The 21,440-nt window shown below is 45.3% G+C and overlaps 1 protein-coding gene across 1 annotated transcript in view; it reads left to right on the top strand.

The window, feature by feature from the left end:
- Nucleotides 1–1,546: 1,546 nt before the first annotated feature.
- Nucleotides 1,547–21,440, top strand: part of LOC131400287 (NHS-like protein 2) — a 190,030-nt gene continuing 170,136 nt past the window's right edge. The window contains exons 1-2 of the mRNA XM_058535079.1: nt 1,547–1,551; nt 6,400–6,821. Coding sequence (XP_058391062.1) covers nt 1,547–1,551; nt 6,400–6,821 — 427 coding nt within the window. The remainder of the gene's footprint in view (nt 1,552–6,399; nt 6,822–21,440) is intronic.

Consider the following 21,440-nt stretch of genomic DNA (forward strand, 5'->3'; position numbering starts at 1 on the left):
ACAGTAATCAAAACAGATACACAGATCAACAGAACAGAATTGAAAACCCAGAAATAAAACCACACATCTATGGACAACTAATCTTCGACAAAGGAGCTAAGAACATACAATGGAGAAAGGAAAATCTCTTCAATAAGTGGTGCTGGGAAAACTGGACAGCCACATGCAAAAGAATGAAAGTAGACAAAAATTAACTCAAAATGGATTAAAGACTTGAATGTAAGAACCGAAACCTTAAAACTCCTTGAAGAAAATATAGGCAGCACATCCTTTGACATTGGTCTTAGCAGCATATTTTCAAATACATGTCTACTCAGGCAAGGGAAACAAAATAAAATAAACAATTGGGACTACATAAGACTAAAAAGCTTCTTCAAGGCAAAGGAAACCATGAGCAAAATGAAAGGACAAACCACCAACTGTGAGAAAATATTCGCAAATCACATATCTGAGAAGGGGTTAATTGCCAAAATATATAAAGAACTCCTACAACTCAACAACAAAAAACAAACAACCTGATCAAAAAATGGGCCAAGAATATGAACAGACATTTTTCCAAAGAAGATATACAGATGGCCAATGGGTACATGAAGAGATGCTCAACATCACTAATTATTAGGGAAATGCAAATCAAAAACTACAATGAGATACCACCTTAACCTGTCACAATGGCTATAATTACCAAGACAAAAAAGAACAAATGTTGGAGAGGATGTGGAGAAAAGGGAACACTCATACACTGCTGGTGGGAATGCAAACTGGTGCAGCCACTATGGAAAGAAGTATGGAGATTCCTCAAAAAATTAAAAATAGAAATACCATACAATCTAGCAACCCCCTACTGGGTGTTTATCCAAAGAACATTAAACCAACAGAGATCTATGCATCCCTATGTTCGTTGCAGCGTTATTCACAATAGCAAAGATGTGGAAGCAACCCAAGTACCCATCAACTGATGAATGGATAAAGAAGATATGTTATATATATATAATGGAATACTACTCAGCCACGAAAAAGACAAAATCGTGCCATTTGCAACAACGTGGATGGACCTTGAGGGCACTATTTTAAGCAAAATAAGCCAGATAGAGAAAGACAAACGCCATATGATATCACTCATATATGGAAGATGTCAAACACGTGGATAAAGAGAACAGATTACTGGTTACCAGAGGGGAAGAGGGCTGGGGAGTGGGTGAAAGGGGTAAAGTGGCACATATATATGGTGATGGATAAAAATTAGACTGTTGGTGGTGAGCACAATGTAGTCTATATAAAAACTGATATATAATAATGTACACCTGAAACCACATAATGTTATAAACCAATATGACCTCAATAAAATAATTGGAGAAAAAAGTCCCTTCCTTTTTGTAATCAGGAAACTATTGTCTATACTGCTAATAACATTGCTTGAGTGTCTTTATGTGCCAAGCACAGTGCTAAGCACTTTACGTACATTACTCATGTTCTCCTCAAAACAATCCTACAAGGTAAGTGTTATCCCCATTTTTAGGGTGATATTCAAAAATATTTAACAATCAGTATGGCGTAGGCCCTGATCAATCAGAATGGACACCTATGGACAATCAGTACAGCCATTGTCATCACCTCAATTGAATATTGGCCTTGTCCATTTTATAGATGAGGAAACTGAGGCACAGAGAGTCTAAGTAACTTGCCCAAGACACACAGCCAGCAATGGAGCTGGGGATTTGAACTTAGATCAGTGGATCTTCAAAGCCTGTGTTTGGCTGTTACCACTACGCTGTGCTGCATAACTTCCTACTACAGAGGGAAGGCTGACCACATGTCTAACTATACTTGAGTGCTTGATAAAGCTGAAATGTTAGCTATTGAGGTTCAGTATTTTTCCCTAATTAATTCAAGGCCCTGACCTGTATAACAACTCCTAATTTAATGTAGAGAGATGGACATGGTTATTACCTAATCCAGCCTTAACATCAAACACATAGAAGACATGTCGTCATGTGGTGGACATAGCCCTTCCTGGGGAGATTAAGGACTTTTACTTACTGCTTTAGGATTTTGTGGGGATATAGGAGTTTACAGGGGAGGGGTGGTGGTTGTTAGGTCAAAAGTAGGATAGTCAGGGAGTTGCCCAATATAATTTCTCTTGAGTAAAGCAAGCATATTAAAATAAAATTACCCATTGAATGCAACAACATTTGAATGTTCCTAATTATAGTCTCATCCTAATAAGGTAGAAAGTAAGTGAGGGAAACATGATGGAGGGGTGGGGGATAGGAGACTGGTGGTGAGGGAGGAATCCACATATGACATGAGGATGGGGGACTGAAAAAGAATCTGTTCACATTCTGCTGAAATCTCCCGTAGTTTCTTTCAAACTATTGCCAAGTCTTTTCTCGCAGTTTCAGCCTGGACTCAGAGTCAGGGCCAAAGTTCAAACAACATCAAAGTTTATTTTTGAAATAAAGATTTATTTCCTCATGGAATTCTTGAAAGGTTTGCCCTGCGCCGGTGTGAAGCATTGAGTCTGGGCTGAAAGGAATTTATTTTAGGACCTTGAGCCATCTTCGGCTTACACACCTATTGCCCTGGAAGGTGATTGATAGCTGTGTAAGTTTCCAGTCCACCCCTGGAGGCCCAGCTCTGGGGAGCACCCCTCCCCACTCATAAGCCTCGCTACCTCAAGGACAGAAATGCACTCTCCTCTCAAATCTGGTAGCACTGCTCTGCTCCCACTCTTTTCAGAGTATGGCATTGATTAGCATGAGTTTTGTTTGCATTGTTGATTGAATCCTGGGCTCTATTCTGATTGGAAAGCCAAGAGCCGCTAGTTGGCTTTCTTTGGGCTACTTTCTTTGGGCCTAAGGAGAGATAGTTTACTTGGGTTCTTAACTGCAGAGCCAAGCATTAATACCAAAAAGAGTAAATGACGTTTTTAAAAAGTCAGCCTAGTATTTGCCAATTCTTGTTAATTTCTCTTGGTACAGACACTTAGAACCAGGGAATGACAGAATGTTAGAGTTGGGATTGAGGAGCAGCCTTTTCATCCCCCTACTGGCTATATATTTTTTTCATTCATAAGGAAAGCCTCTTTATTGAGTCTCATGGCAAGAGGGTGTGGGGTGGAATGTATATTCTTACAACTTAGAACAATTGATTGACTATGGAGGAATGTCAAGGAGAAAACTGGTATTGTTGCCTAGCTGCCAAGATGCTACTATTTGGGTATATTTGAGAGGTAGCAACATGGGGGCAGCTTTCTTGTTTCTCATCCTGAAATGAGACTGAGGGCTGTACTGGGAAGCCGGGTAGGTAGCATGAGGTTTGCTCATAAATTTTCATTTTGCAGCTGTGCAAATTGCCAGCTTGGAGGAAGATAAATGGCATATCCTATGTTACTTATTTATTCTTTCAAATTCAGTTTTTATTGAAATTCTAGGTTCTTAGCAGCAGTTAGGCAGGACAGGAGGTGGGAAGGAAAGCAGGGGCCTTGCTGTTCATGAGTGGTCAACTCTCCTGTTTCCCTTCCAACTCTCTGGCCACTCTTTCTTAGTCTCCACTTCCAGGCCAGACCCATATCTGATTCCACAGGTGGGCCCAGCTTAGGCTCAGATTGCAATTCTGAGCACAGTGACAGATGAACTGCTACAGCCCTGGAGTCTGGGAGTTGGTGAGTGGGTGGGAAGCACTCAGTATTTTCAGGTCTAGCTTAGTTGTTAAGGGCCTCTCCTTTCTCTCCTTTGCACCTTCCCTCTCTCTCCTGAATGTGTAGTACGAAGGTTTATAGGCAAATCAAAGCAAATGTTTAATTCATGGAGCACTTTCTGGCTACTTGACCCTGGAGATGTGGGCGCAGGTAGGGCATAGCAGCCTTGCCCTCCACATTTGCCTCTTCCCACTGCTTCCAGATGAAAAGTTCTCAAGCATCTCCTTCCTTGCATCAGCCAGTGTTCTGCTCCAGAATCCACAGTGACTCTCTATTGACTCGTAGGCCAGGTTAAATCCGTTAGTAAGGCTCTTCAAATCAGGGTCTGCCTATAATTAAGCTTCATTCATTCATTCATCAACATACGTTTTCTGAGTACCTGCTGCGTGCCAGTCGCTGGGTTTGGCACTGGGCATACAGCAGTGTGCAAGGCAGACCTGGTTCCCCCCCATCATGGAGCTAACAGTCTAGTGAGACAATATTATTACTATTAAACAAAGATGATTGTGTAGATGCTGTGCTGGAGGGTGACGTGGGAGCACAGGACAGAACCCTTCACTTTAGCCTCACCAGATAGCTTGGCTGGAGTATGGCACTTCTAGAACCCCAACTCTCCCTCGAAAGACCAGAGCCAGGCCCCTGTGCTTCTTCCCCAGAGTCTCTCTACATCCAGGCCTGCCTTTCACTCAAGGTCTCACCTTTCCTGTTGAGAAGAGACTGGACATAAGAAGGAAGGTGAAAACTTATATTCCCTTGACGTCTTCCACAGCACATGCAGTTCTGCTCTGGTCCTGGGAAGGGAGGAGGGGCTCTGTTCTGAGGTGGCCCCATTGCAAGTCCTTGATGTTTCCTTGACGAAAGCCAGGGCCAGCACATTGAAGAGGCTGGAGTGAGTGGAGTCGGCTGGGGGGGAAGGGCGCGGGGCCAATCCTGATTTGCTTGGAGTTGAGCTTGTTATTATAGAGCCCTGAAAGATTCATCAGCTTCAGGAATCGGAGTAGTGACGGCAGATCAGACATTAGGCCAATCTAGGCCTGCTGCCCTCAGGCAGCAAAGCTCTGCCCACACAGTCTCCTTCAATCTGCTCGTACCTCATTTCTTTTTCTCCCAAACAGAGATCAGTCTAAACAGCCCATAGGTCAAGGAAAAGTATCCCTCAAGAGTCCAGCCAAGTCTCTACTTCCTGCGAGTCACTCTCTTGGCTCAGGGTTGAGTTTGCCAAATAGAGAATTTCAGGTCCTCATTCCGCAACTGGATTTTACAGATCAGAAAATGGGTTGTCTTTTGCCCATTTGTTTATTATTTTAATTAGAACCCAACTTTTCTAGTATCCATGTTCCAATTTACTGAACAAGAGACAGCTATTTACTAAAAAGGATCATCAGATTACTCTTAACCAGTTGTAGAACCTTCTTGAATTGCTTAAAGGACAGTTCTCTAAAGGAAGAAATGATAACAGGCCACACTCAGGATCATTAGTGCAGACACATGTACTCTGTTCAAGGTGTTTTACTAATAGATTATAAGGGATTATAAGGATTGGAACATTCTAGGAGGAAAGATGAGAAGAGAATTACCAGAAAGAAGAAATGGAACCACACCAAAGTCAAAGAAGTGGGTTAGAGGAGAATCAGATGGGAGCTCAGTGTGTTGAAAATAAGTGTTCCAAGTGTAAACTCTCCAAGTGCACAGGGATATACACTCAGGCACTCTGGTTTTCTGAGGACGCCAGTGTCCCCCTCTCTTCTACCTTCTAGAATGGAAAGAAATCAGGACGCGACCACAGGGTTTACCAGTGCTGAAAGCACATCCCAGCTGCTGTACCACCTCCTCAGTGGGCATCCCTGGAGCCCAGTGCAGCCAGAGATGGAGCCCAGCTCAGCCGGCAGGCCCCGCCAGGAGGAGGTGGCTCTAGGCTCTCTTTTTGCATAAAGTATGGAGCAATGTCCTTCTATCCGAACTGAATCTTTTGCTCCAGAGAATGGATTTGTTTTCATTCATTCATTCCAGAGCCTTTACAGCAGTCCAGGCACTGTGGCACTCCCCAGAGACACTGCCCTCCTGAGCAGTCGAGTAAGATATTTGGTTCTTTCCCCCTCGTTTCCAAGTTCCTGGGCGCTAGACGGCTGTACTCACAGCCTAGTCTAACCCGTGCGTGGCACCGAGTAGATGTTTGGGGAAGGCAAGTTAGATGAATGAAGTCAAACTATTTGCTCAGTCTCAGCTGGTTACTCGCTGGTGTTGGCGCGGATGCGCTTTAATTTTTATTATTTATGAAGAAAAAGTTTAAGAAAAACAAGACAGAAAACTTTATCAGTACTGGGACTCGAGCTCCGCAGGACGACGCTGGCACGCATACGGTACCGAATACCACACACACACCCCACTCACGCAGACATTCCTTCTTTCACGCTCCAGCTCTCTCTTTTCACTCCTACTTCCCTTTCCCTCCTCTCCAGGATCAAGCGTTTATCTGCGAATCTCTGACCGCAAAAAGAAAAAAAAAAAAGGTGTGTGGGAGATCCCGAAGTAGCAGAGGGAGGGAAGAGGAGGTGGAGAAAGGCGGGGGGGAGGAGGAGGAGGAGGAGCTCAGCGAACCAGAGTCAGAGGCACTGGTGGCTCCGGCGAGTGTGCAGCCCCGGAGGGAGCCGGCGCTCCAGGCTGGGAACCCGTCAGCCCGCCCACCCGCCCGGCGTCTTCAGGCGCCCGCCCGCTCGCCGGCCCGCGCCCAGGGGCCTGCTACACCCGGAGCTGGGGCCGCCGTTCAGGGGCGTTCGGGCTGGGGACGCCGCTCTAGGCGAGCCGGCCGCGCTTTCAGGCTGGTCCCCGGCACCCGCGCCCGGGATGCCGTTCTACAGGCACACGGTAGTGCCCCAGCGCCTGTGCCCGCACAACCCGCCGCAGCCGCTGACTGAGCTCCGCGACCTAAGCCACCTGGCCGCGCTCAGCCTGCTCCGGCAGCTCGCCGACCTCTGTGGCCACTCGCTGGCTCTGCTCGAGGACCTCGAGGGGCACCTGCTGGCCCTGGGGCGCCGCACCGACAGCTTGTTCCGGCGCACCGTTCGCCTCCGCCGCCGCCTTCCCTGCCGGCTGCTCGGTCCGGAGGATGACGAGGAAGAGCTAGGTAAACCGCGCCGGGGAGGCTCGCGCCCCGCGTCTACCCAGCCTCTGGGGGCGCCAGTTGGCGTCCGGCTCTGCGACCACCCCCTCTGCCATCCTCCCCCCCCCCTCTTCTCCACTCCCCTCCGGGAGTGAGGGGTTCTCGTTTCCCTTCCTCCCACCCGCCGCTCTCCCGCTGGAACTTCCTGCTCCTGGACCCGGCCGCACCGTCCTGAGTGGCCCTGTGACCTCGGGGCTCCCTGCCGCGGAATTGGCGGCCGCCTCCTGGGGATCTTGGGGTGGAAAATGGGGGGACTCACAGGATCCCTGGGAGCCACTGGGTCCGGGACAGTTTCGGCGCCGCCCCCAGGCCCGAGGCGTTCCCATCTTCGCGGCGTCGGGAACCAAATGGCCGCGCCGCTGGCGTCATTGCTCCAGTCTAGGAGCTCGGCCACTTCGGAAAGCGCGCCCGAGCTGCCGGCCACCTACGCGGTCGCAGGAGCCTGGCGGCGGTGCCTACTGGCTTTAAACCTGTGCAGCTTCGCGCTGGAATGTGATCGCGACTCGCACTGAGAGGAGTGTCTGAGCGCCCTGTCTCCTGCTTCTCCCCGCAAGTTCGGGCCGCTGCACCAGGAGTGGCCAGAGGGGCGTGCGGGGAAAGAGAGACTGCCCTGGCTTCGCTGACCCCTTACCCCTAGGGTCCTGCTGCACAGATTTGCTCGAGAGTACCAGTTAAAGCAGCTGTCATTAGTTTCGTGATTCCTTTAGGGATCAGCCATGACCAAGAAAGCCAGTGGTGCCCTGGCTGAGCACGCAGGACCCGTGAGAGAGTAGGAGGGCAATGCTAGCCCTCGGGTCCTTTACTATTTTGGACCCCAACACTTTGAATGGGGAATCCCCTCTCCATGGAAATGCAGTGATCTCTTACAATGTGGGACTTTTGCTGAAAGCAAGGAGACTGAATGTGCTGGAAATGCTGACCAAAGCTAGGGCATGCGGGGTACCAGGGCCAATTGGCACCACCAGAAAGTTAGGGGAGAGAAGGAGCAGTGTGGCTGGAAAGTGTCAGATGGAGGCAGAAGATGGCTACTGGCTCACTTTTGAGCACAAGGCTCTAACTGCCTTGGGAAAGAATTGCCTGGGTCAGCCCCTCTCCATTGCAGACCCCAGCTCACCACCACCCCTTCCAGTTGGACAAGAGTCAGAGGCCCTGGCACCCCTCTTCAAAAAGGTCTCTGACCTCTGAGGTAGATGGTGGAGGTCACTGGTAGAGAAAAATGAACTGGATCCTGTGGGAAAAGGAAGGTGGGAAACACAGATGACTGCCAGATGAATGTAGACATGGAACCAGGAATCTCTGCATGGCAGGTGACCAGGAAAGCTGGAGCCTTAGGTCTGGTTAGTTCTCAGTTAACAAAGAGGGTAAGAAGGTCATTGTTGATTTTTTTTTTTTTGCTGGGGTCCCACTGACTACCAAGGATGAGCCTAGGAGAAATTTGATCAGTCAGCTTAGGGAGTAGTTTTCAAAATCCGCACACAGTTTGCAGAGAGCCACCTACTGGGGTCAGCAGGGTAAGTTAAGGACAGGGAGGAGGCTCTGCTTTTCCAACTTGTATTTTTCTGTCCACTGGAGATCCCTTTCCACGTGAGGGAAGGCACAGCATCACCAAGTTGCCTTGGGACCTAACCCTTTCCAGTGATCTGCTGGATTAGAAAAAGATGGCTTTATGCAATGGATGTCTATTAAAGGAAGGGAGCGATTCTTAGGATAAATTGCATTGGTTTGACTTCTTTGAAGTTTGCAAAAGCTGGGAGAGTGGCCATCTCTTATCTTTGGTGTGGTCACTTGCCTTTGAGGATGTTACATGTCTCTCGGCTCAGAGGCACTGAGGGCCCTGCTGCATAAATGGAACACAGCTACCTTAATTTGGCAAAAAGGCCTGGCTTTTCATTTTCTGATCTAATGCCCTACCCTAGACTCCCCTTGGGATTCCCACTGCACACTTTTCTCTTCAGGTGTTTTGATTGCGTAGCACTTAAATTGGGCCTTCTCTGCAATGGTCTGAGCATAAGTGCCAAATGCAAAGAGAGTTGGGGAGCATAATCAGTGTGCCATCTGGCTACCCCCTTGTCGCTTGGGCATAAGCTTCAAAAAGATGTTCAACAGGCTGTATATTATATTTTGACCCCCAATAAATAGCCTTTTTTTCTTTTTACCACTGTCAGGTCTTGCCATTTTTTTCCCTGTGCCTTTTCCTCCTAGCACTCCTACTCTTTTACTGACCATTTTGCTGGTGGTCAGTGCTCCCAGTCAGCATTTTACCCTATATATCCTCCATCTGGCTGGATTTCCCCCAAATTCTTCCTCTAGCTCTTTCTTTGACCATGGGGACAGGAAAGACCTGGGAAGAAGGGAGGAAGGTTTGGAAGCAACATGGCCAGAGTGAATGACACCTGACAGGCCAGCAGCTTGTAGCCTCCCTGCAGGGACAGCTTGGCTGCCATCTATGAACTGAGTAACAGACTGAGTAACAGCACGTCAGACTGGCACACAGCCTTCAGGCTTGCGGAGATCAGACTACAGGCTGGGCTGGGGCCCTGGGAGGCATCAGGTGGAGGATAGGGGGAGGAGGAGAAGAAGGAGAGAGGAGGAGAAAGTTGATGCTAAAGGAGTCCAGGGTCCTCATCTACAAATCAGGGGTCATGCCCCCACCATCTTCAAGGTTACAAGGGTGGGACTGGCAACACCCTCTCCTCCACTGAAGGCTGTTCTTTGGTAACTTGAATCCTTTTGAGACTGCCTCAGAAGCTCTTGTAACTGGTATGGGGTGGGGGATAAGGATTGGAAGGAGAGGGTGTGCTACAGGACTGCACCAGGCTCCTCTGGTTGTGGATCTGTGGCTGTTGCCACACTGTTGGCATGGCCCTGCTTATAACTTGAGTTTTTCCTTGCATCTGGCTTTGAATGTGACCTGTTTTATTGCATTTGTGTCTTGTACTCTGTGCTCTTCATCTCAAAAATGGCATGGTCAAAGCCAGTGGGAAATAGCTCCATGCCTGCCGCCATATGCTGAGTCAACCCAAGCTTTCCGATTCCTCCCTTGGAGATCTATTTAATGTTGTAGGTACTTTGATAATAATTACAAAAGCAATCAGGCCATTGGCCTAGGGGTATAATATCTCCTGTGCAAGCAAGGAAGTCACTGAAGCACTAGACATCTCTAGGTATGTTTAATAACACTGGGGAGCTATCATGTTACACTAGCCTGGGAACTTGCTGTGAGGAAAATGCTATATTTCTTCTTGCAATTATTTTGGTTTGAACACAGCCAGTTGGGTGGATGGTAGAAACTCCCTCTTCATCTTTATGTAAAATTCCTGCCTCTTGATTTTCCAACTTTGTGGCAACTCTGGCTTCAAATCAGAAAGAACAGCTGGTTTATTTATGTTTAAATCATAATGCCAGTGTGAGGGGAGACTGTTGCAAATCTATACGGAGATGAAAAAATGAAAACAGCACCTCTAGACTGCAACCAGTTTACCATTAGATGAACTGTTGTAGACCCTGAATGTGACCATCATTGCTACTGAGGAGGGATATGGCTTGCTTGAGTCAGATGGAACAGGGGGAACTTTGTGGACTTGGAACAGGCACTCTGTCAGGCTCACTTTGTCTCTGTCCTACCTATCATCCCCAGAGACCCTTGGGACACTGGCTTGACAGAATGGAGAGGGGGAGCAAGCCCATTTTCTTTTAAATACCATGAAATTCTTGGTCTGCTTCACGGTATTTCCATGTGTTGAAAACATCGTCCCTGGAAATTTGGACACCAAAATGTCCACTAGAATTTCCTCCACTTCAGAAACACAAAATTTAATCTTCTCCCTTTTTAGACACTTGAACAGCTAAAGTGATAAAAACGTCAGGATGACGGAATAGTAGAGTAATAGGAGAAGATTCAAGTTATGGCTCTTGGGCTCAACTTTTACCCTTACGAAGTAGATTAGGTGTTAGGAGGAAAGTGGTGAATTTGCATCATCTGTCCCTGTACTTCTCTGGCTTGGGTAGAGTCGGTTTATACTATGTGGCACCAAAAATTTGGTCATTAACCATTATGGGCATCATAACACTTGACTACTGACGCCCAGAAAAGGGAAGGGACTTGTCCAAAGGCACCCAGCTGGATCAAGACCTTCAATAGCCCTAAATGCTGAAAAGAGTACAGTGCCTCTCCCTCTCCATATGTAATTCCAAATGAAAGCAATACTAAACCTTCAAATAAAATGCTATTTTTTGAAATTACTCAGAGCTCCACATGTATGTTGTAATTAAAATGACTTCTTCTTAGATTTTTTCATTCTCTCTTTTGTTCTCCTGTTATTGGTGGCCTAAGCGTGTACTTAATCTACCTATTGGAGAATGTGGCAGTGGCTGGGTCACACAGCAGGTCAGTGGCAGGAAGCCTTGTTCTGGAAGCCAGGCCTTCTGACGTCCAAGTCAGTGCTCTGTCCTCTGCAGTGATGCTAAGTTCAAAGTCAGTTGTTCACTGAGAGTCACTGCCCTGGCATTTTTTCTAGCTGGAACTTGTCCAAGATGAGGAATGACTCCTGCTACCTTTGGGAACTGAGGGATGCTCTAAAGAACAGGCCCTCTATGGTTTCTGCAGTTGGGACTTAGGGGGTGAGCTGGAGGTAGAGAGGAGGAAGGAGGTAAACCTTGCATTATGTAGAGAATAAATGTGAGGCACCAGGTTCCCTTTTTAATACAAAACATAGTCTCTAAGCTTTGAGTGAGAAATAGCTTTGGAAAAAAGAATCTTCAGGTGGGAAAGGGTGGCTGGGCTGGTGACCCTGGCACTGTCCTCTGAAGGTCACCTTTCCATTGGGGTCTTTCACTCATAATCCTTCTGTCATCTTTATTCCTGATATTCTCCCTTATAGCTTTTAATCCAATTGTAGACACTCATCACACACACCCACATCCATACTATTTTTTGTTACTATAGCAGAGCCTGGTTGGCATTTCCAAAGGCGCTTTTATTAAAAACCAAGGGGAATGAGAAAGTAAAAATTTTTGCCAAAAATGTATTTAGCATACACATTTCCAAAGTATGAATTCATTATTTTTCAAAGCTTAAGTAGCTTAACAGGCTTACTAGCTTTGCTGCTCTATATACCCTTTCTGAGCTCCTCAAATCACCTTTTACTCAAATCATTGCTTTCTAGCCTTAAAGAGAAGGCACAGCTTTGCCTGGACCCCATCTCCTTCCCTCCACCCCCTTATACTGGATGCTAGAGACCCAGAGGTAAATAAGACCCAGTTTCTCCCTTCAAAGAGCTCCTAGTGTGCAGGGGTAGGGGACACTTTGCTTCCCACCACATTGGCACATGGTACCTGGGTATCAGGTCTTCTCCTTCTCTAGATGGGGGAGAGCTGACAACAAGAACCAAGATCCCAGTTCACACCCCAGAGGATTTTCCGTTCAGTCTGGTTTGGAGTCCAAGGAGGGAATTTGGACTTTTAGAATCCCCTATGGCAGAAACAAAAATAAAAACCAAACAATAACAGAATGGTACTGTGAATTCAGCAATGCTTTTACATGAATTTGTAGATTTAACATTGATAACCTTATCTTCACATATAGGCAGAGTAGTGCTTATTCAGTAGATGGACAATGCTTGGCGGATCTGCAAACTCAGGGACTTCTTGTGATAACTCCATGGCCTTCTAGAGTCTTCTACCCTCAGTTGGGAACCACTGGCCTAATAACCTTCCTGGTTCAAGCTATCAGCTCTTCCCTGCTCCACAGAATTCCATGATTTCACTCAGACAAGCCCTCACTGAAGTTTTCAAGTTAGAGTGCACAGGATGGCAATATCTTATAGGACAAGGCTACATTAATAATGCCACAAACAGGAGGTGTGTTGACTAAGTGTTGGCACAAGTAGGCTTACAACAAGGTGCTTTGTGTGTGAGGCAGTGGGTCTGATTGTGCACAAGACCACTAGGCAACAGTCTTTTAACTTGGGAGGTGTGAACAATTGGACAGCTCTCTGTCCCTCCCTCCTCCCCGCCTTCCCTCCCTCCCTCTCTTTCTAAAATTTAAGCTGCTCAATAGAACATAAACACCTTGAGGGCCAAGATCTTTATCTGTTTTTACTGCTGATATCCAACCCCTAATATAGTGCTTGGCACCTAATAGGCATTTAATAAATACTTATTAAGTTCAAGTCCTCCCTTCTTTCCAGCCATCACTCATTTATTGAGCACCTGACTCTGGGCCCAGCCCTGTGCTAATTTCTGGGGATATATAGCCAAGCTAGAATGCAGCTGACAGTCCAACGGGGAGAATATTGAATCATCTTACTGCTGTGGAGGCAAGCCTGGGAGTCAAGGGAAGGCAGATGAGGTGCACTTGACTCAGCCTGGAGGCTTGGAAAAGCTTCCAGGAGGATGTGCTGTCTAAGTTCTAAAGGATGATATGGAGCTGGCCAGTTGAAGAAGGAGGGGGAGGGAATTCCTGGCTCAGGAAGTAGCCTGTGGAAGATTTTCTTGATCTACATTCAAGTTTTCATTATCCTTGGGCAGATGAGACCTGGGCGACCTTGGCCTCTCCCTGCTTTGCAGAGCCAGGTCCTGGGCCCCCCTAAGAAGTCCAGGCCAGGAGTGGCTCCAAGCCACAGTGAGAAAGAAAGGGAGAGAAAGCAAGTGTCTACCTGCCTGATGCCCCGGCTGTGTGTATCCAGTTGCACTCCAAAGCTAAATATATTATTCATGTCCCTGCTTTTTTGTGAGTGGAGACATTTGAGGTTTGACTGTATCTTTTATTTTAGTTTTTCTTTCTAAATAGCATAGATTCTAAAGAATGTTTTGTAATTCATCTAGAGGAAAATCAGAAAAATATCTCTTTCTTTGGAAAATGGACTCAAAGAGGAGATGAGTTTAAAAAAGATTCAGCTGTTTTTATTTTAACTGAAATCATTTGCTTCTGAGAACAGTGTAATTAACTGCTTGGCAATTTACAGTCTGATTCCCAGTTTCTGCAAAATAGCCAAACTCGTATTATCCTCCCCAACTAGCAGGCCCTGAGGGATATGAGGTCTCCTTCATCAACAGGACTCGGGCTCGCTCTGCTCTTGCAGGAGACCATGTATCCCAGGTGTTAGCAATTCTGGCAGTGTTCTTATACATTCTTATCCCCCTTGACCCAGGCATTTCACTTCCAGGACCTTATGCTAAATGAATAATCAGATATTGTGGGAAAAATGTTCGAGGATACTCACTGCATCTTTTGGTTATTTATCTTAATCAAAAAATGAAAATAACTTAAACATTCAATAATAGAGGCATGGTTATATAAATTTTGACAGGTCTATATGATAGAATACTATACAGCTAAGAAAAATCCTGCTTGAAACAAATATGTAAGGAAACGTGGAAGCGCACAAAATAATGCTAAGTGAGAAACCAGGCTATAAAATTGCATGTACAATATTATCCAAAATCACACACATATAAAAAAGAAACTGGAGGGGTATGTACCAAAATGTTAACAATGGTTATCTCAGAGTGATCACAATGATAACAAAGATAAGAAAGGTTATCTTTATGGGATTATGGCAGTGATTGTTCTTTTTTTCTTATACTTTTTTGTATTTTTTAAATTTCCTAAATGAACATGTATTACTTTTAATAAATAGAAAACACCCAATGAATGACAAGTTAAGGAGGAGAATCTTGAGATTTGGAAGCAGAAGCTATGGGTTTAAGTCTCACTTGCCCAGCGCTTATTAGCTGACTCTGGTGTCTCTGAGCCACAGTCTCTCATCTGTAAGAGGGAGTTAATGCTACCCAGATCAGAGGGTTGTTGTGAGGATCCAAAATAATGTATGTAAAATGCCTGGTGCACACATCATGATCACGCACACAGTCACTAAATACTAACTAAGAAGATGAAATTCCATGAAGCCTTTTGAAATCCCTGGATGAGGGTACTGTCAAGATGAAATTATAATAAGAATGTTTCCTAGACAGCTCCCAACTGCAGCCATTCTATCCTTTTCCAGAATATATAAAGAATGCCTGTGTGCCCATGGAGGAGCAGCATCTAGCTTTTGAGGCTGTCAGCACATCTCTCTCAACCCGAGGATTTTCCTTTCCTTTGACTCCTCCCTTCATTCTCCCCCACTGACATCTGTTCACTGCCTCACCACGCCAACGGAGGGGGAAAACATTCTTTGGAACTGAAGCCGAGGCACCACCGAGAGTCCTGGCAGCTATGAGATGTTTATTGTCACAGAGAATATGTGGTGCTGGCTGACCACAGGACCTGTCAGGCTGGGATGCCAAGGAGGGGCTTTAATGAAGCAGCAGACGACGGATACAGGCCACACAGCTAGGCAGCGTCCCCTGCCTTTGGGCAGAGCTCTTGTCCAAGTGTTCTGCTGGCTCTGTTTACCTATTTCCTAGGGATGTCCACATGGCTCCTGGTTTGGCTCACCAGTTTTACAGACCCAGCTTGGTTTATGTGTGAAGAAACACCTTCTTCTCACAAAACTTATGGGGCCTAAGGTTGTTTGAGGGATGTATTTGGCAATTTGCCTAAGGGTCCAACAGGCCTAACTCTTACCAGCATGGGTATGGAGCGAGTAAGCCCTGATCTCACAACCAGGCAGCCTCAAGGTCATGGGCACACTTGGTAGTGTCTACAACATACCTAAACCACCAGGCAATTCAGTCATCTCTCTGGGTAGAATCCTTCACACTGCTTGTCTGATTGCATTTTTCGTTTTTTAGTTACAGCCAAAAATATCGACCGTGGCTGCAAATCTGAATTACTCAGAGACCTTAAAAAAGTTACTAATGCTGTGTCCCCACCCAACCCCAATAAAACTAGAATTTCTAGGGGATAAGGCCCAGGAACCAGGATTTTTAAAAGATGCCCCCGGTGATTCTAGTGTGTAGCCTGGGTTGAGAACCACTGTTACAGTATAGGTGGTTAAAGCTGGAAGAGACCAGTCCAAAGTTTCCCAAATTTATTTGACCACATAATCCTTGAAAAATTATAATATATTTGTGGATAATGAGCATAAACTACAGTGTAGGCTTAGATTAAAGTAAATGACCAAAAAATGATATCACAGATGAATTAATTATAAATAGTAATAATACCAAGTTAGATAATATACTTTTTAACTTTATAAGAGGACAAAGGAAATTAGAAAAAGGAAGCCATTTTTATTTTATTAACAAAAAGAACAAATATATGTTAAGGTAAAGCATCTTTTATTTTACATTTTTTGGTTATAGCATGTCATCAAAAACCACTAACATTTTAAACAAGAACAATATTTTTATTTTCTTATGTTATAGCCACTTAATATCACACATGACATTCCTGGGTTGAATCCCTACATCAGGTCAACCTCAACTTACTTCTCTTTGCAAGAGAATATAAAGATTCCACTATGCACAGGGTTGTTGGAGTGCAGGGAGGAAGAAAGAAACTTCCACTTTGTAATATTTAGTGTTCCAAATTAGGCTGTGCCAGAAATCACAAATAGAAGTTGAAATGGTTGCCTCTGAATCAGCATCTAGATTGGACTCCTGCTTTCTCACTTTCTCTGACGTGGCACACCATCTCATGCAGGTAGATTATTGTGTTAATAATAGTGCATAATAGTGAGAACAACTATATAGATGTGTTTAGCATTTTTAAACCTATATCAACTTCAACAAATGCAATTTAGAAGAAAAAGTATTTATCTTATTTTTTTTCCCTTTCATGATCCCAATAGAAATAGATTTTCGGAATGTGGAACTAGGCCAACAGCTGCCAGGTAAAGGAAGAGGACTGTTTCAGTGGCATCTTCGGGGTCAGTGGCTGCACTGACTTCCAGTTCAGAGCCTCTCCTGTGGCTATTTTGGGGTCTTGAGACATTCACTTAGATGACCCTATCAGCAGCCCCTGAGAAATGCTGGGACAAAAGGGACAAGGGAGAGGGGAAAACTATGGGGGCACTTTTAGTATTCCCCTCCCCGCTGTGATCAGAGGAGAGAGATGCTAAAGGCACCCCTATAGTTTGCCTCCTGAACAATAACTGATGCCGAGGATGACAAGCAAGGCACCAAGAAGAGGCAGCAGCATCTTTAGAGGAATCAGTTTAAGAAGACTGAGAAGTGTGCTTTCAGGATGAGTTCTACTTAAAACGGTGAAAATTAAAGAAAAGATTCAGTACTAAAAAGTGGGGAAGAGTCCAGCTCCCAGGAAACGTTGCTGTTAAGAGAGACTCATGTCTTGAGGATTCTGGATAGCTGTCTCACTGTGTTCCGATTTCTAGCCTGTATTACCTCTTGGAATAACGAGTTACATAAGTTTACTCCCCATTGTGAAACAGCACAGTGAAAGCTTTTTTCCCATAATTCCAAGTTAATGAAAGTGGTAGATTTAGGAAACAAATGTTATTGACTTGCACGGAGGTTTTACATTTTGTTCCTATAGTTTCAAAACCATCTGATGCACATGAGGAGGGGGTGGTGAGGGAGAGGGAAGAGACAGTGAAGGTGGGGACTTTCTCCATTCCAGTAAACATGTATTGAACTCCTGTTAGATGCCAGTGGGAGCTGCTAGCATATTTGGCAAATAGGTGTGTCCCCTCCAGGTAGAGGGATGGCAAAAAGTGTGCCTCTGGAGGGACCAGTGAGGAAAACCCACCCCTTTGGGTGGAACCTTTAGACAAAGGCACATTCTCTGAGCATAGCACTTTGGAAAAGTCACTTGTTCTGGTCATAACTATTAAAAAACAGAGCATCCTCTGGGTGGACCAGTTTTAAAAAGTCATCCTCTCTGGGCATAATAATTAAATGAAGATGCCCCTTCCTCCATGTGTAGTCAGACAGGGCACTGGGCTTGGCTGAATTTTGTCCCCAACTTGAGACTCCTTGGCAGGATGCCCTTGTAGAAATACAACTTGCACAACAGTATAGGCAGTCCCATAGTGCCTGGCGCCGGGCCAGGCACCAGGCATACAGATATATGTAAGAGCTAGACCTTGTTCTTGAGAAATTTACAGAACTCCCCCTCCTAACCCCCACCCTCTTTAATTCAACCCATCTGCTGCCAGCTCCACCCATGCTGCATCCCTCCTGGCAGAGATTCTCTTTATGGTGACAAAACGTCTACCCTCCAGATGCACAGGCTGCTGTCTGCTGTTGGAGGGGGATGTGCTGTTTCAGGCTAAATATCTACTTTCTTCAATGAACAACTAGAGCTAATTGTTCATTGTGATGGCTCGTTGCTTATGGGTTCTAGACGGGAAAATATGGACATCACTTCACACTTCAGTATCTGTTTGAAAACTTTGTTGTGTTCTGTTTAAATGTGCTTTTAAATGGTGAGTTTGGGCATAGCTGAGATATTTTTCCCCTTTAATTTTCATGTTCTTAATAAAGGAAAGTAGTTGATCTCTAATCTGGTGGTTTAGAGCTGACTTCAAGGGCAAATTCCTACCTAGCTCATTGTACTAAGACTGGGCCAGGCCTTGTGCCAGGTATTGGTAATGCTGAATTGATAAGACTTACCTTTTGCTCTTGAGTCTTAACATTTGGGAAGACAGTCTTGAGTTTTAACAGTTGGGAAGACAGTATGGAAGGAGACAATCTCACTGCAGACTGCTAGGTCCTATGTGAAAAGCATAGAGCACACAGTCAGGGACGGCTTCCATAGCCTTTTCCTCTCTCGTCTTCCTGAAAACTCCTATTCATTCATCAAGACTCCCACTTGGACATTCCCTCCTCTTTACAGCCTTCTCTGACTCCCTTTGCTATGTTCCTCCAGGCAGCCCAGCTTGGGAGGAGATAGTGGAGGCAGAGACTGCCAAATGTGTGTTGACACTTCTTGAATTCATTTTTATTTTCTTTCCTTTACCATCTCTTGAAAGTAACATGATCCTCTTCTTTGAAACTTGGAAGAACAGCGTGGCCATTCCTGGGCCTAGGATCAACTGGAAGCCAGAAGTTAGCATTCTCTCCCTAGAAGAGTTAAAGCCTGTCTTAACAGTTGTTATGGAGATTTGGAAACAGGATAGAGCTACTGCAGCCCTCAGATCCTCATAAGTTTAGATGAATTTGAAGGGTTTCCTCCCCCCCCCGAGGGAAATCAGAGTTACATTAGCTGGTTGTGGACTAGTGACAGGCCTTTAGAGGTAGAAAGAAGCCCTGGTTATGAGCCTGGCCTACTTTGCTTATTTTGCCCCAAGTATAAGCCCAGTTCCAGTATTTGCTAATGGGGGTAATTTCAGTGCTGAGCCTCTGTTTTCTATTTGTTGGGAGGATCAAATGAAATCCTGTATGGCAAAAGGCTTTGTAAATAAAACATCACCCCCCAAATGTTATGTATTATTATCCTTGAGAACAAGGACAGTGACTGATTCATCCCTCTTTCCCCAGCATCTAGTTTGGAAGTAGGCATACTGCAAATGTTTGTTGAATGACTAAGTGGCCTAGTAGGAGATAGGTGTTTGTATTTCTTTAAACTTTTCCATAGTATCTAATAAATCTGCTATACTAGTTAATGCATACCCTTAGGTATTTAGTCATTTCTGCCATTACCAACACTTTGAAGCTTGCAAAACCCAAGAGATGGTTTATTGACTTCTGGATATTTTTGCTGGTAATCAGGATACACTGCTGCCAAGTTGACAGTGGTGCCTGGGCTATGACCTTTGTCTTAAGAGCTCAGATCTCCCACCAGACTCCTCAAGGGTAGGGGCTATATCCTATCCATGTTTGTGTTCCCCCAGTGCCCTGGTATGCAGTAAGTGCTCAATACATATTTGCTGACCAACAGGGAGAGGTAGTAGCATGTTTTTGCACTTCTATTTGGCCAGCCAAATCAACTCCAGATATCAGAAAGTGACAAATGTCACAGCTAGATTGCCCCACCTTACTTTTGCACTGAGGTGACCCCCCTTTTTTAAAATTAAAGAAACTTTGGACAAAAAAACCATGGCTTTTGTTATTATTTTTAAGAGCTTACTGTGTTCCTGGCAATATGTGAATCACTAACTCATTTATTCCTCACAACAATTCCATGATATAGTTACCATTATGATCCCCATTTTCTTGATAAGGAAACAGGCTCAGAGAAGAGTAAATAATTTGGTTAAGAGTTGTGGAATAGGAGTGACGTCAGCATCATGGCGGAGTGAGCTTTCCCGTGAACTCTTCCCCCGACAAGATACAACAAACGCAACAGTCACAGACCAACAACGGAATCCCAGACAGTGAAAACCTAGAGCGGAGGGATCCACACTGCCGCACATCTGAGAGCAGAACGTGCTGGGCCCCCAGAGGAAGTGGGGAGAGGCAAGGAGAACTCCGCTCCCTCCCCATCAGATCAGCGATCCCGGTCCACGAGGCTCCCAGAGAGGGGGGAGGGGCGGCCCACGGCGGGAAACCATGGCTCTTCGGACTCTCTCAGCCAGTGGGAAACTCCCGCACAGAGGACTCAGAGAAGCCACAGGGCTACCATCAACATCTGAGCACCCCAGAGAGCAGATAAAGAGGGGCAAACGAGAAGCCTCCCACGTCAGGGACCCAGAGGGCAAAAGAGAGAGCTCCCCCCTCCCCGCAACCCGGACTCTGCAGCTCAACCGACCAGATCTAGCGATCCGAGGCAGACCTGATCAAACAACTGGACCCGTGGATCGCAGCGGGAAAAAAAACAAAAAAAAACAAAAAAAAACTGCGGATCGCAGCAGAAAAACCTGGGCAGAGCGCAGGGGGCTTAGACTACACAGCCCTTTACCACCAGACAGTGGCGGCAGGTGGAAATTGCAACCAGAGACTTCCAGGATGAGGAAAAACAAAACCAACACAGGAACCACAATGCAAAAATATATGAAATCACCAGACCAGAAACAAAATGACAAGCACCCAGAAATCAACCCCGAAGACACAGAAATCCATAAACTAAATGACAGAGATTTCAAAATAGCTATCATAAAAACACTCAACGAAACACGAAACAACACAGACAAACAAGTCAATGAGATTAGGAGTTTCTTCACAAAAGAGATTGAAATCATAAAGAAAAACCAATCAGTGCTGATGGAGATGAAGAACACAATGGAGGAGATAAAGGAGAATCTGGAATCTTTAAAGAACAGAGCTGACAATATGGAGGAAAGAATTAGTACTTTAGAGGATAGGAATACAGATATACTCCAGATGGAAGAGGAGAGAGAACTAAGACTAAAAAGAAATGAAGAAAGACTCTGAGAAATATCTGACTCTATTAGAAAATGTAACATAAGAATTATAGGTATTCCTGAGGGAGAGGAGAGGGAAAGAGGAACAGAGAGCCTATTCAAGGAAATAATAGCTGAGAATTTCCCAAATCTGGGGAAGGAGCAGGAAATACCAGTAAGCGAAGCCAACAGGACGCCTATATATATTAACAGACAAAGGACTTCACCACGACACCTAGTGGTAAGGCTAGCCAGGGTCAACGACAAAGAAACAATATTAAGGGCAGCTAGACACAAACAAAAAATAACGTACAAAGGAACTCCCATCAGGCTCTCAGCGGATTTCTCAACAGAAACTTTTCAGGCTAGAAGAGACTGGAATGATATATTCAAA

The sequence above is a fragment of the Diceros bicornis genome, chromosome X, assembly GCF_020826845.1.
Source record: "Diceros bicornis minor isolate mBicDic1 chromosome X, mDicBic1.mat.cur, whole genome shotgun sequence".
NCBI lineage: Eukaryota > Metazoa > Chordata > Mammalia > Perissodactyla > Rhinocerotidae > Diceros > Diceros bicornis.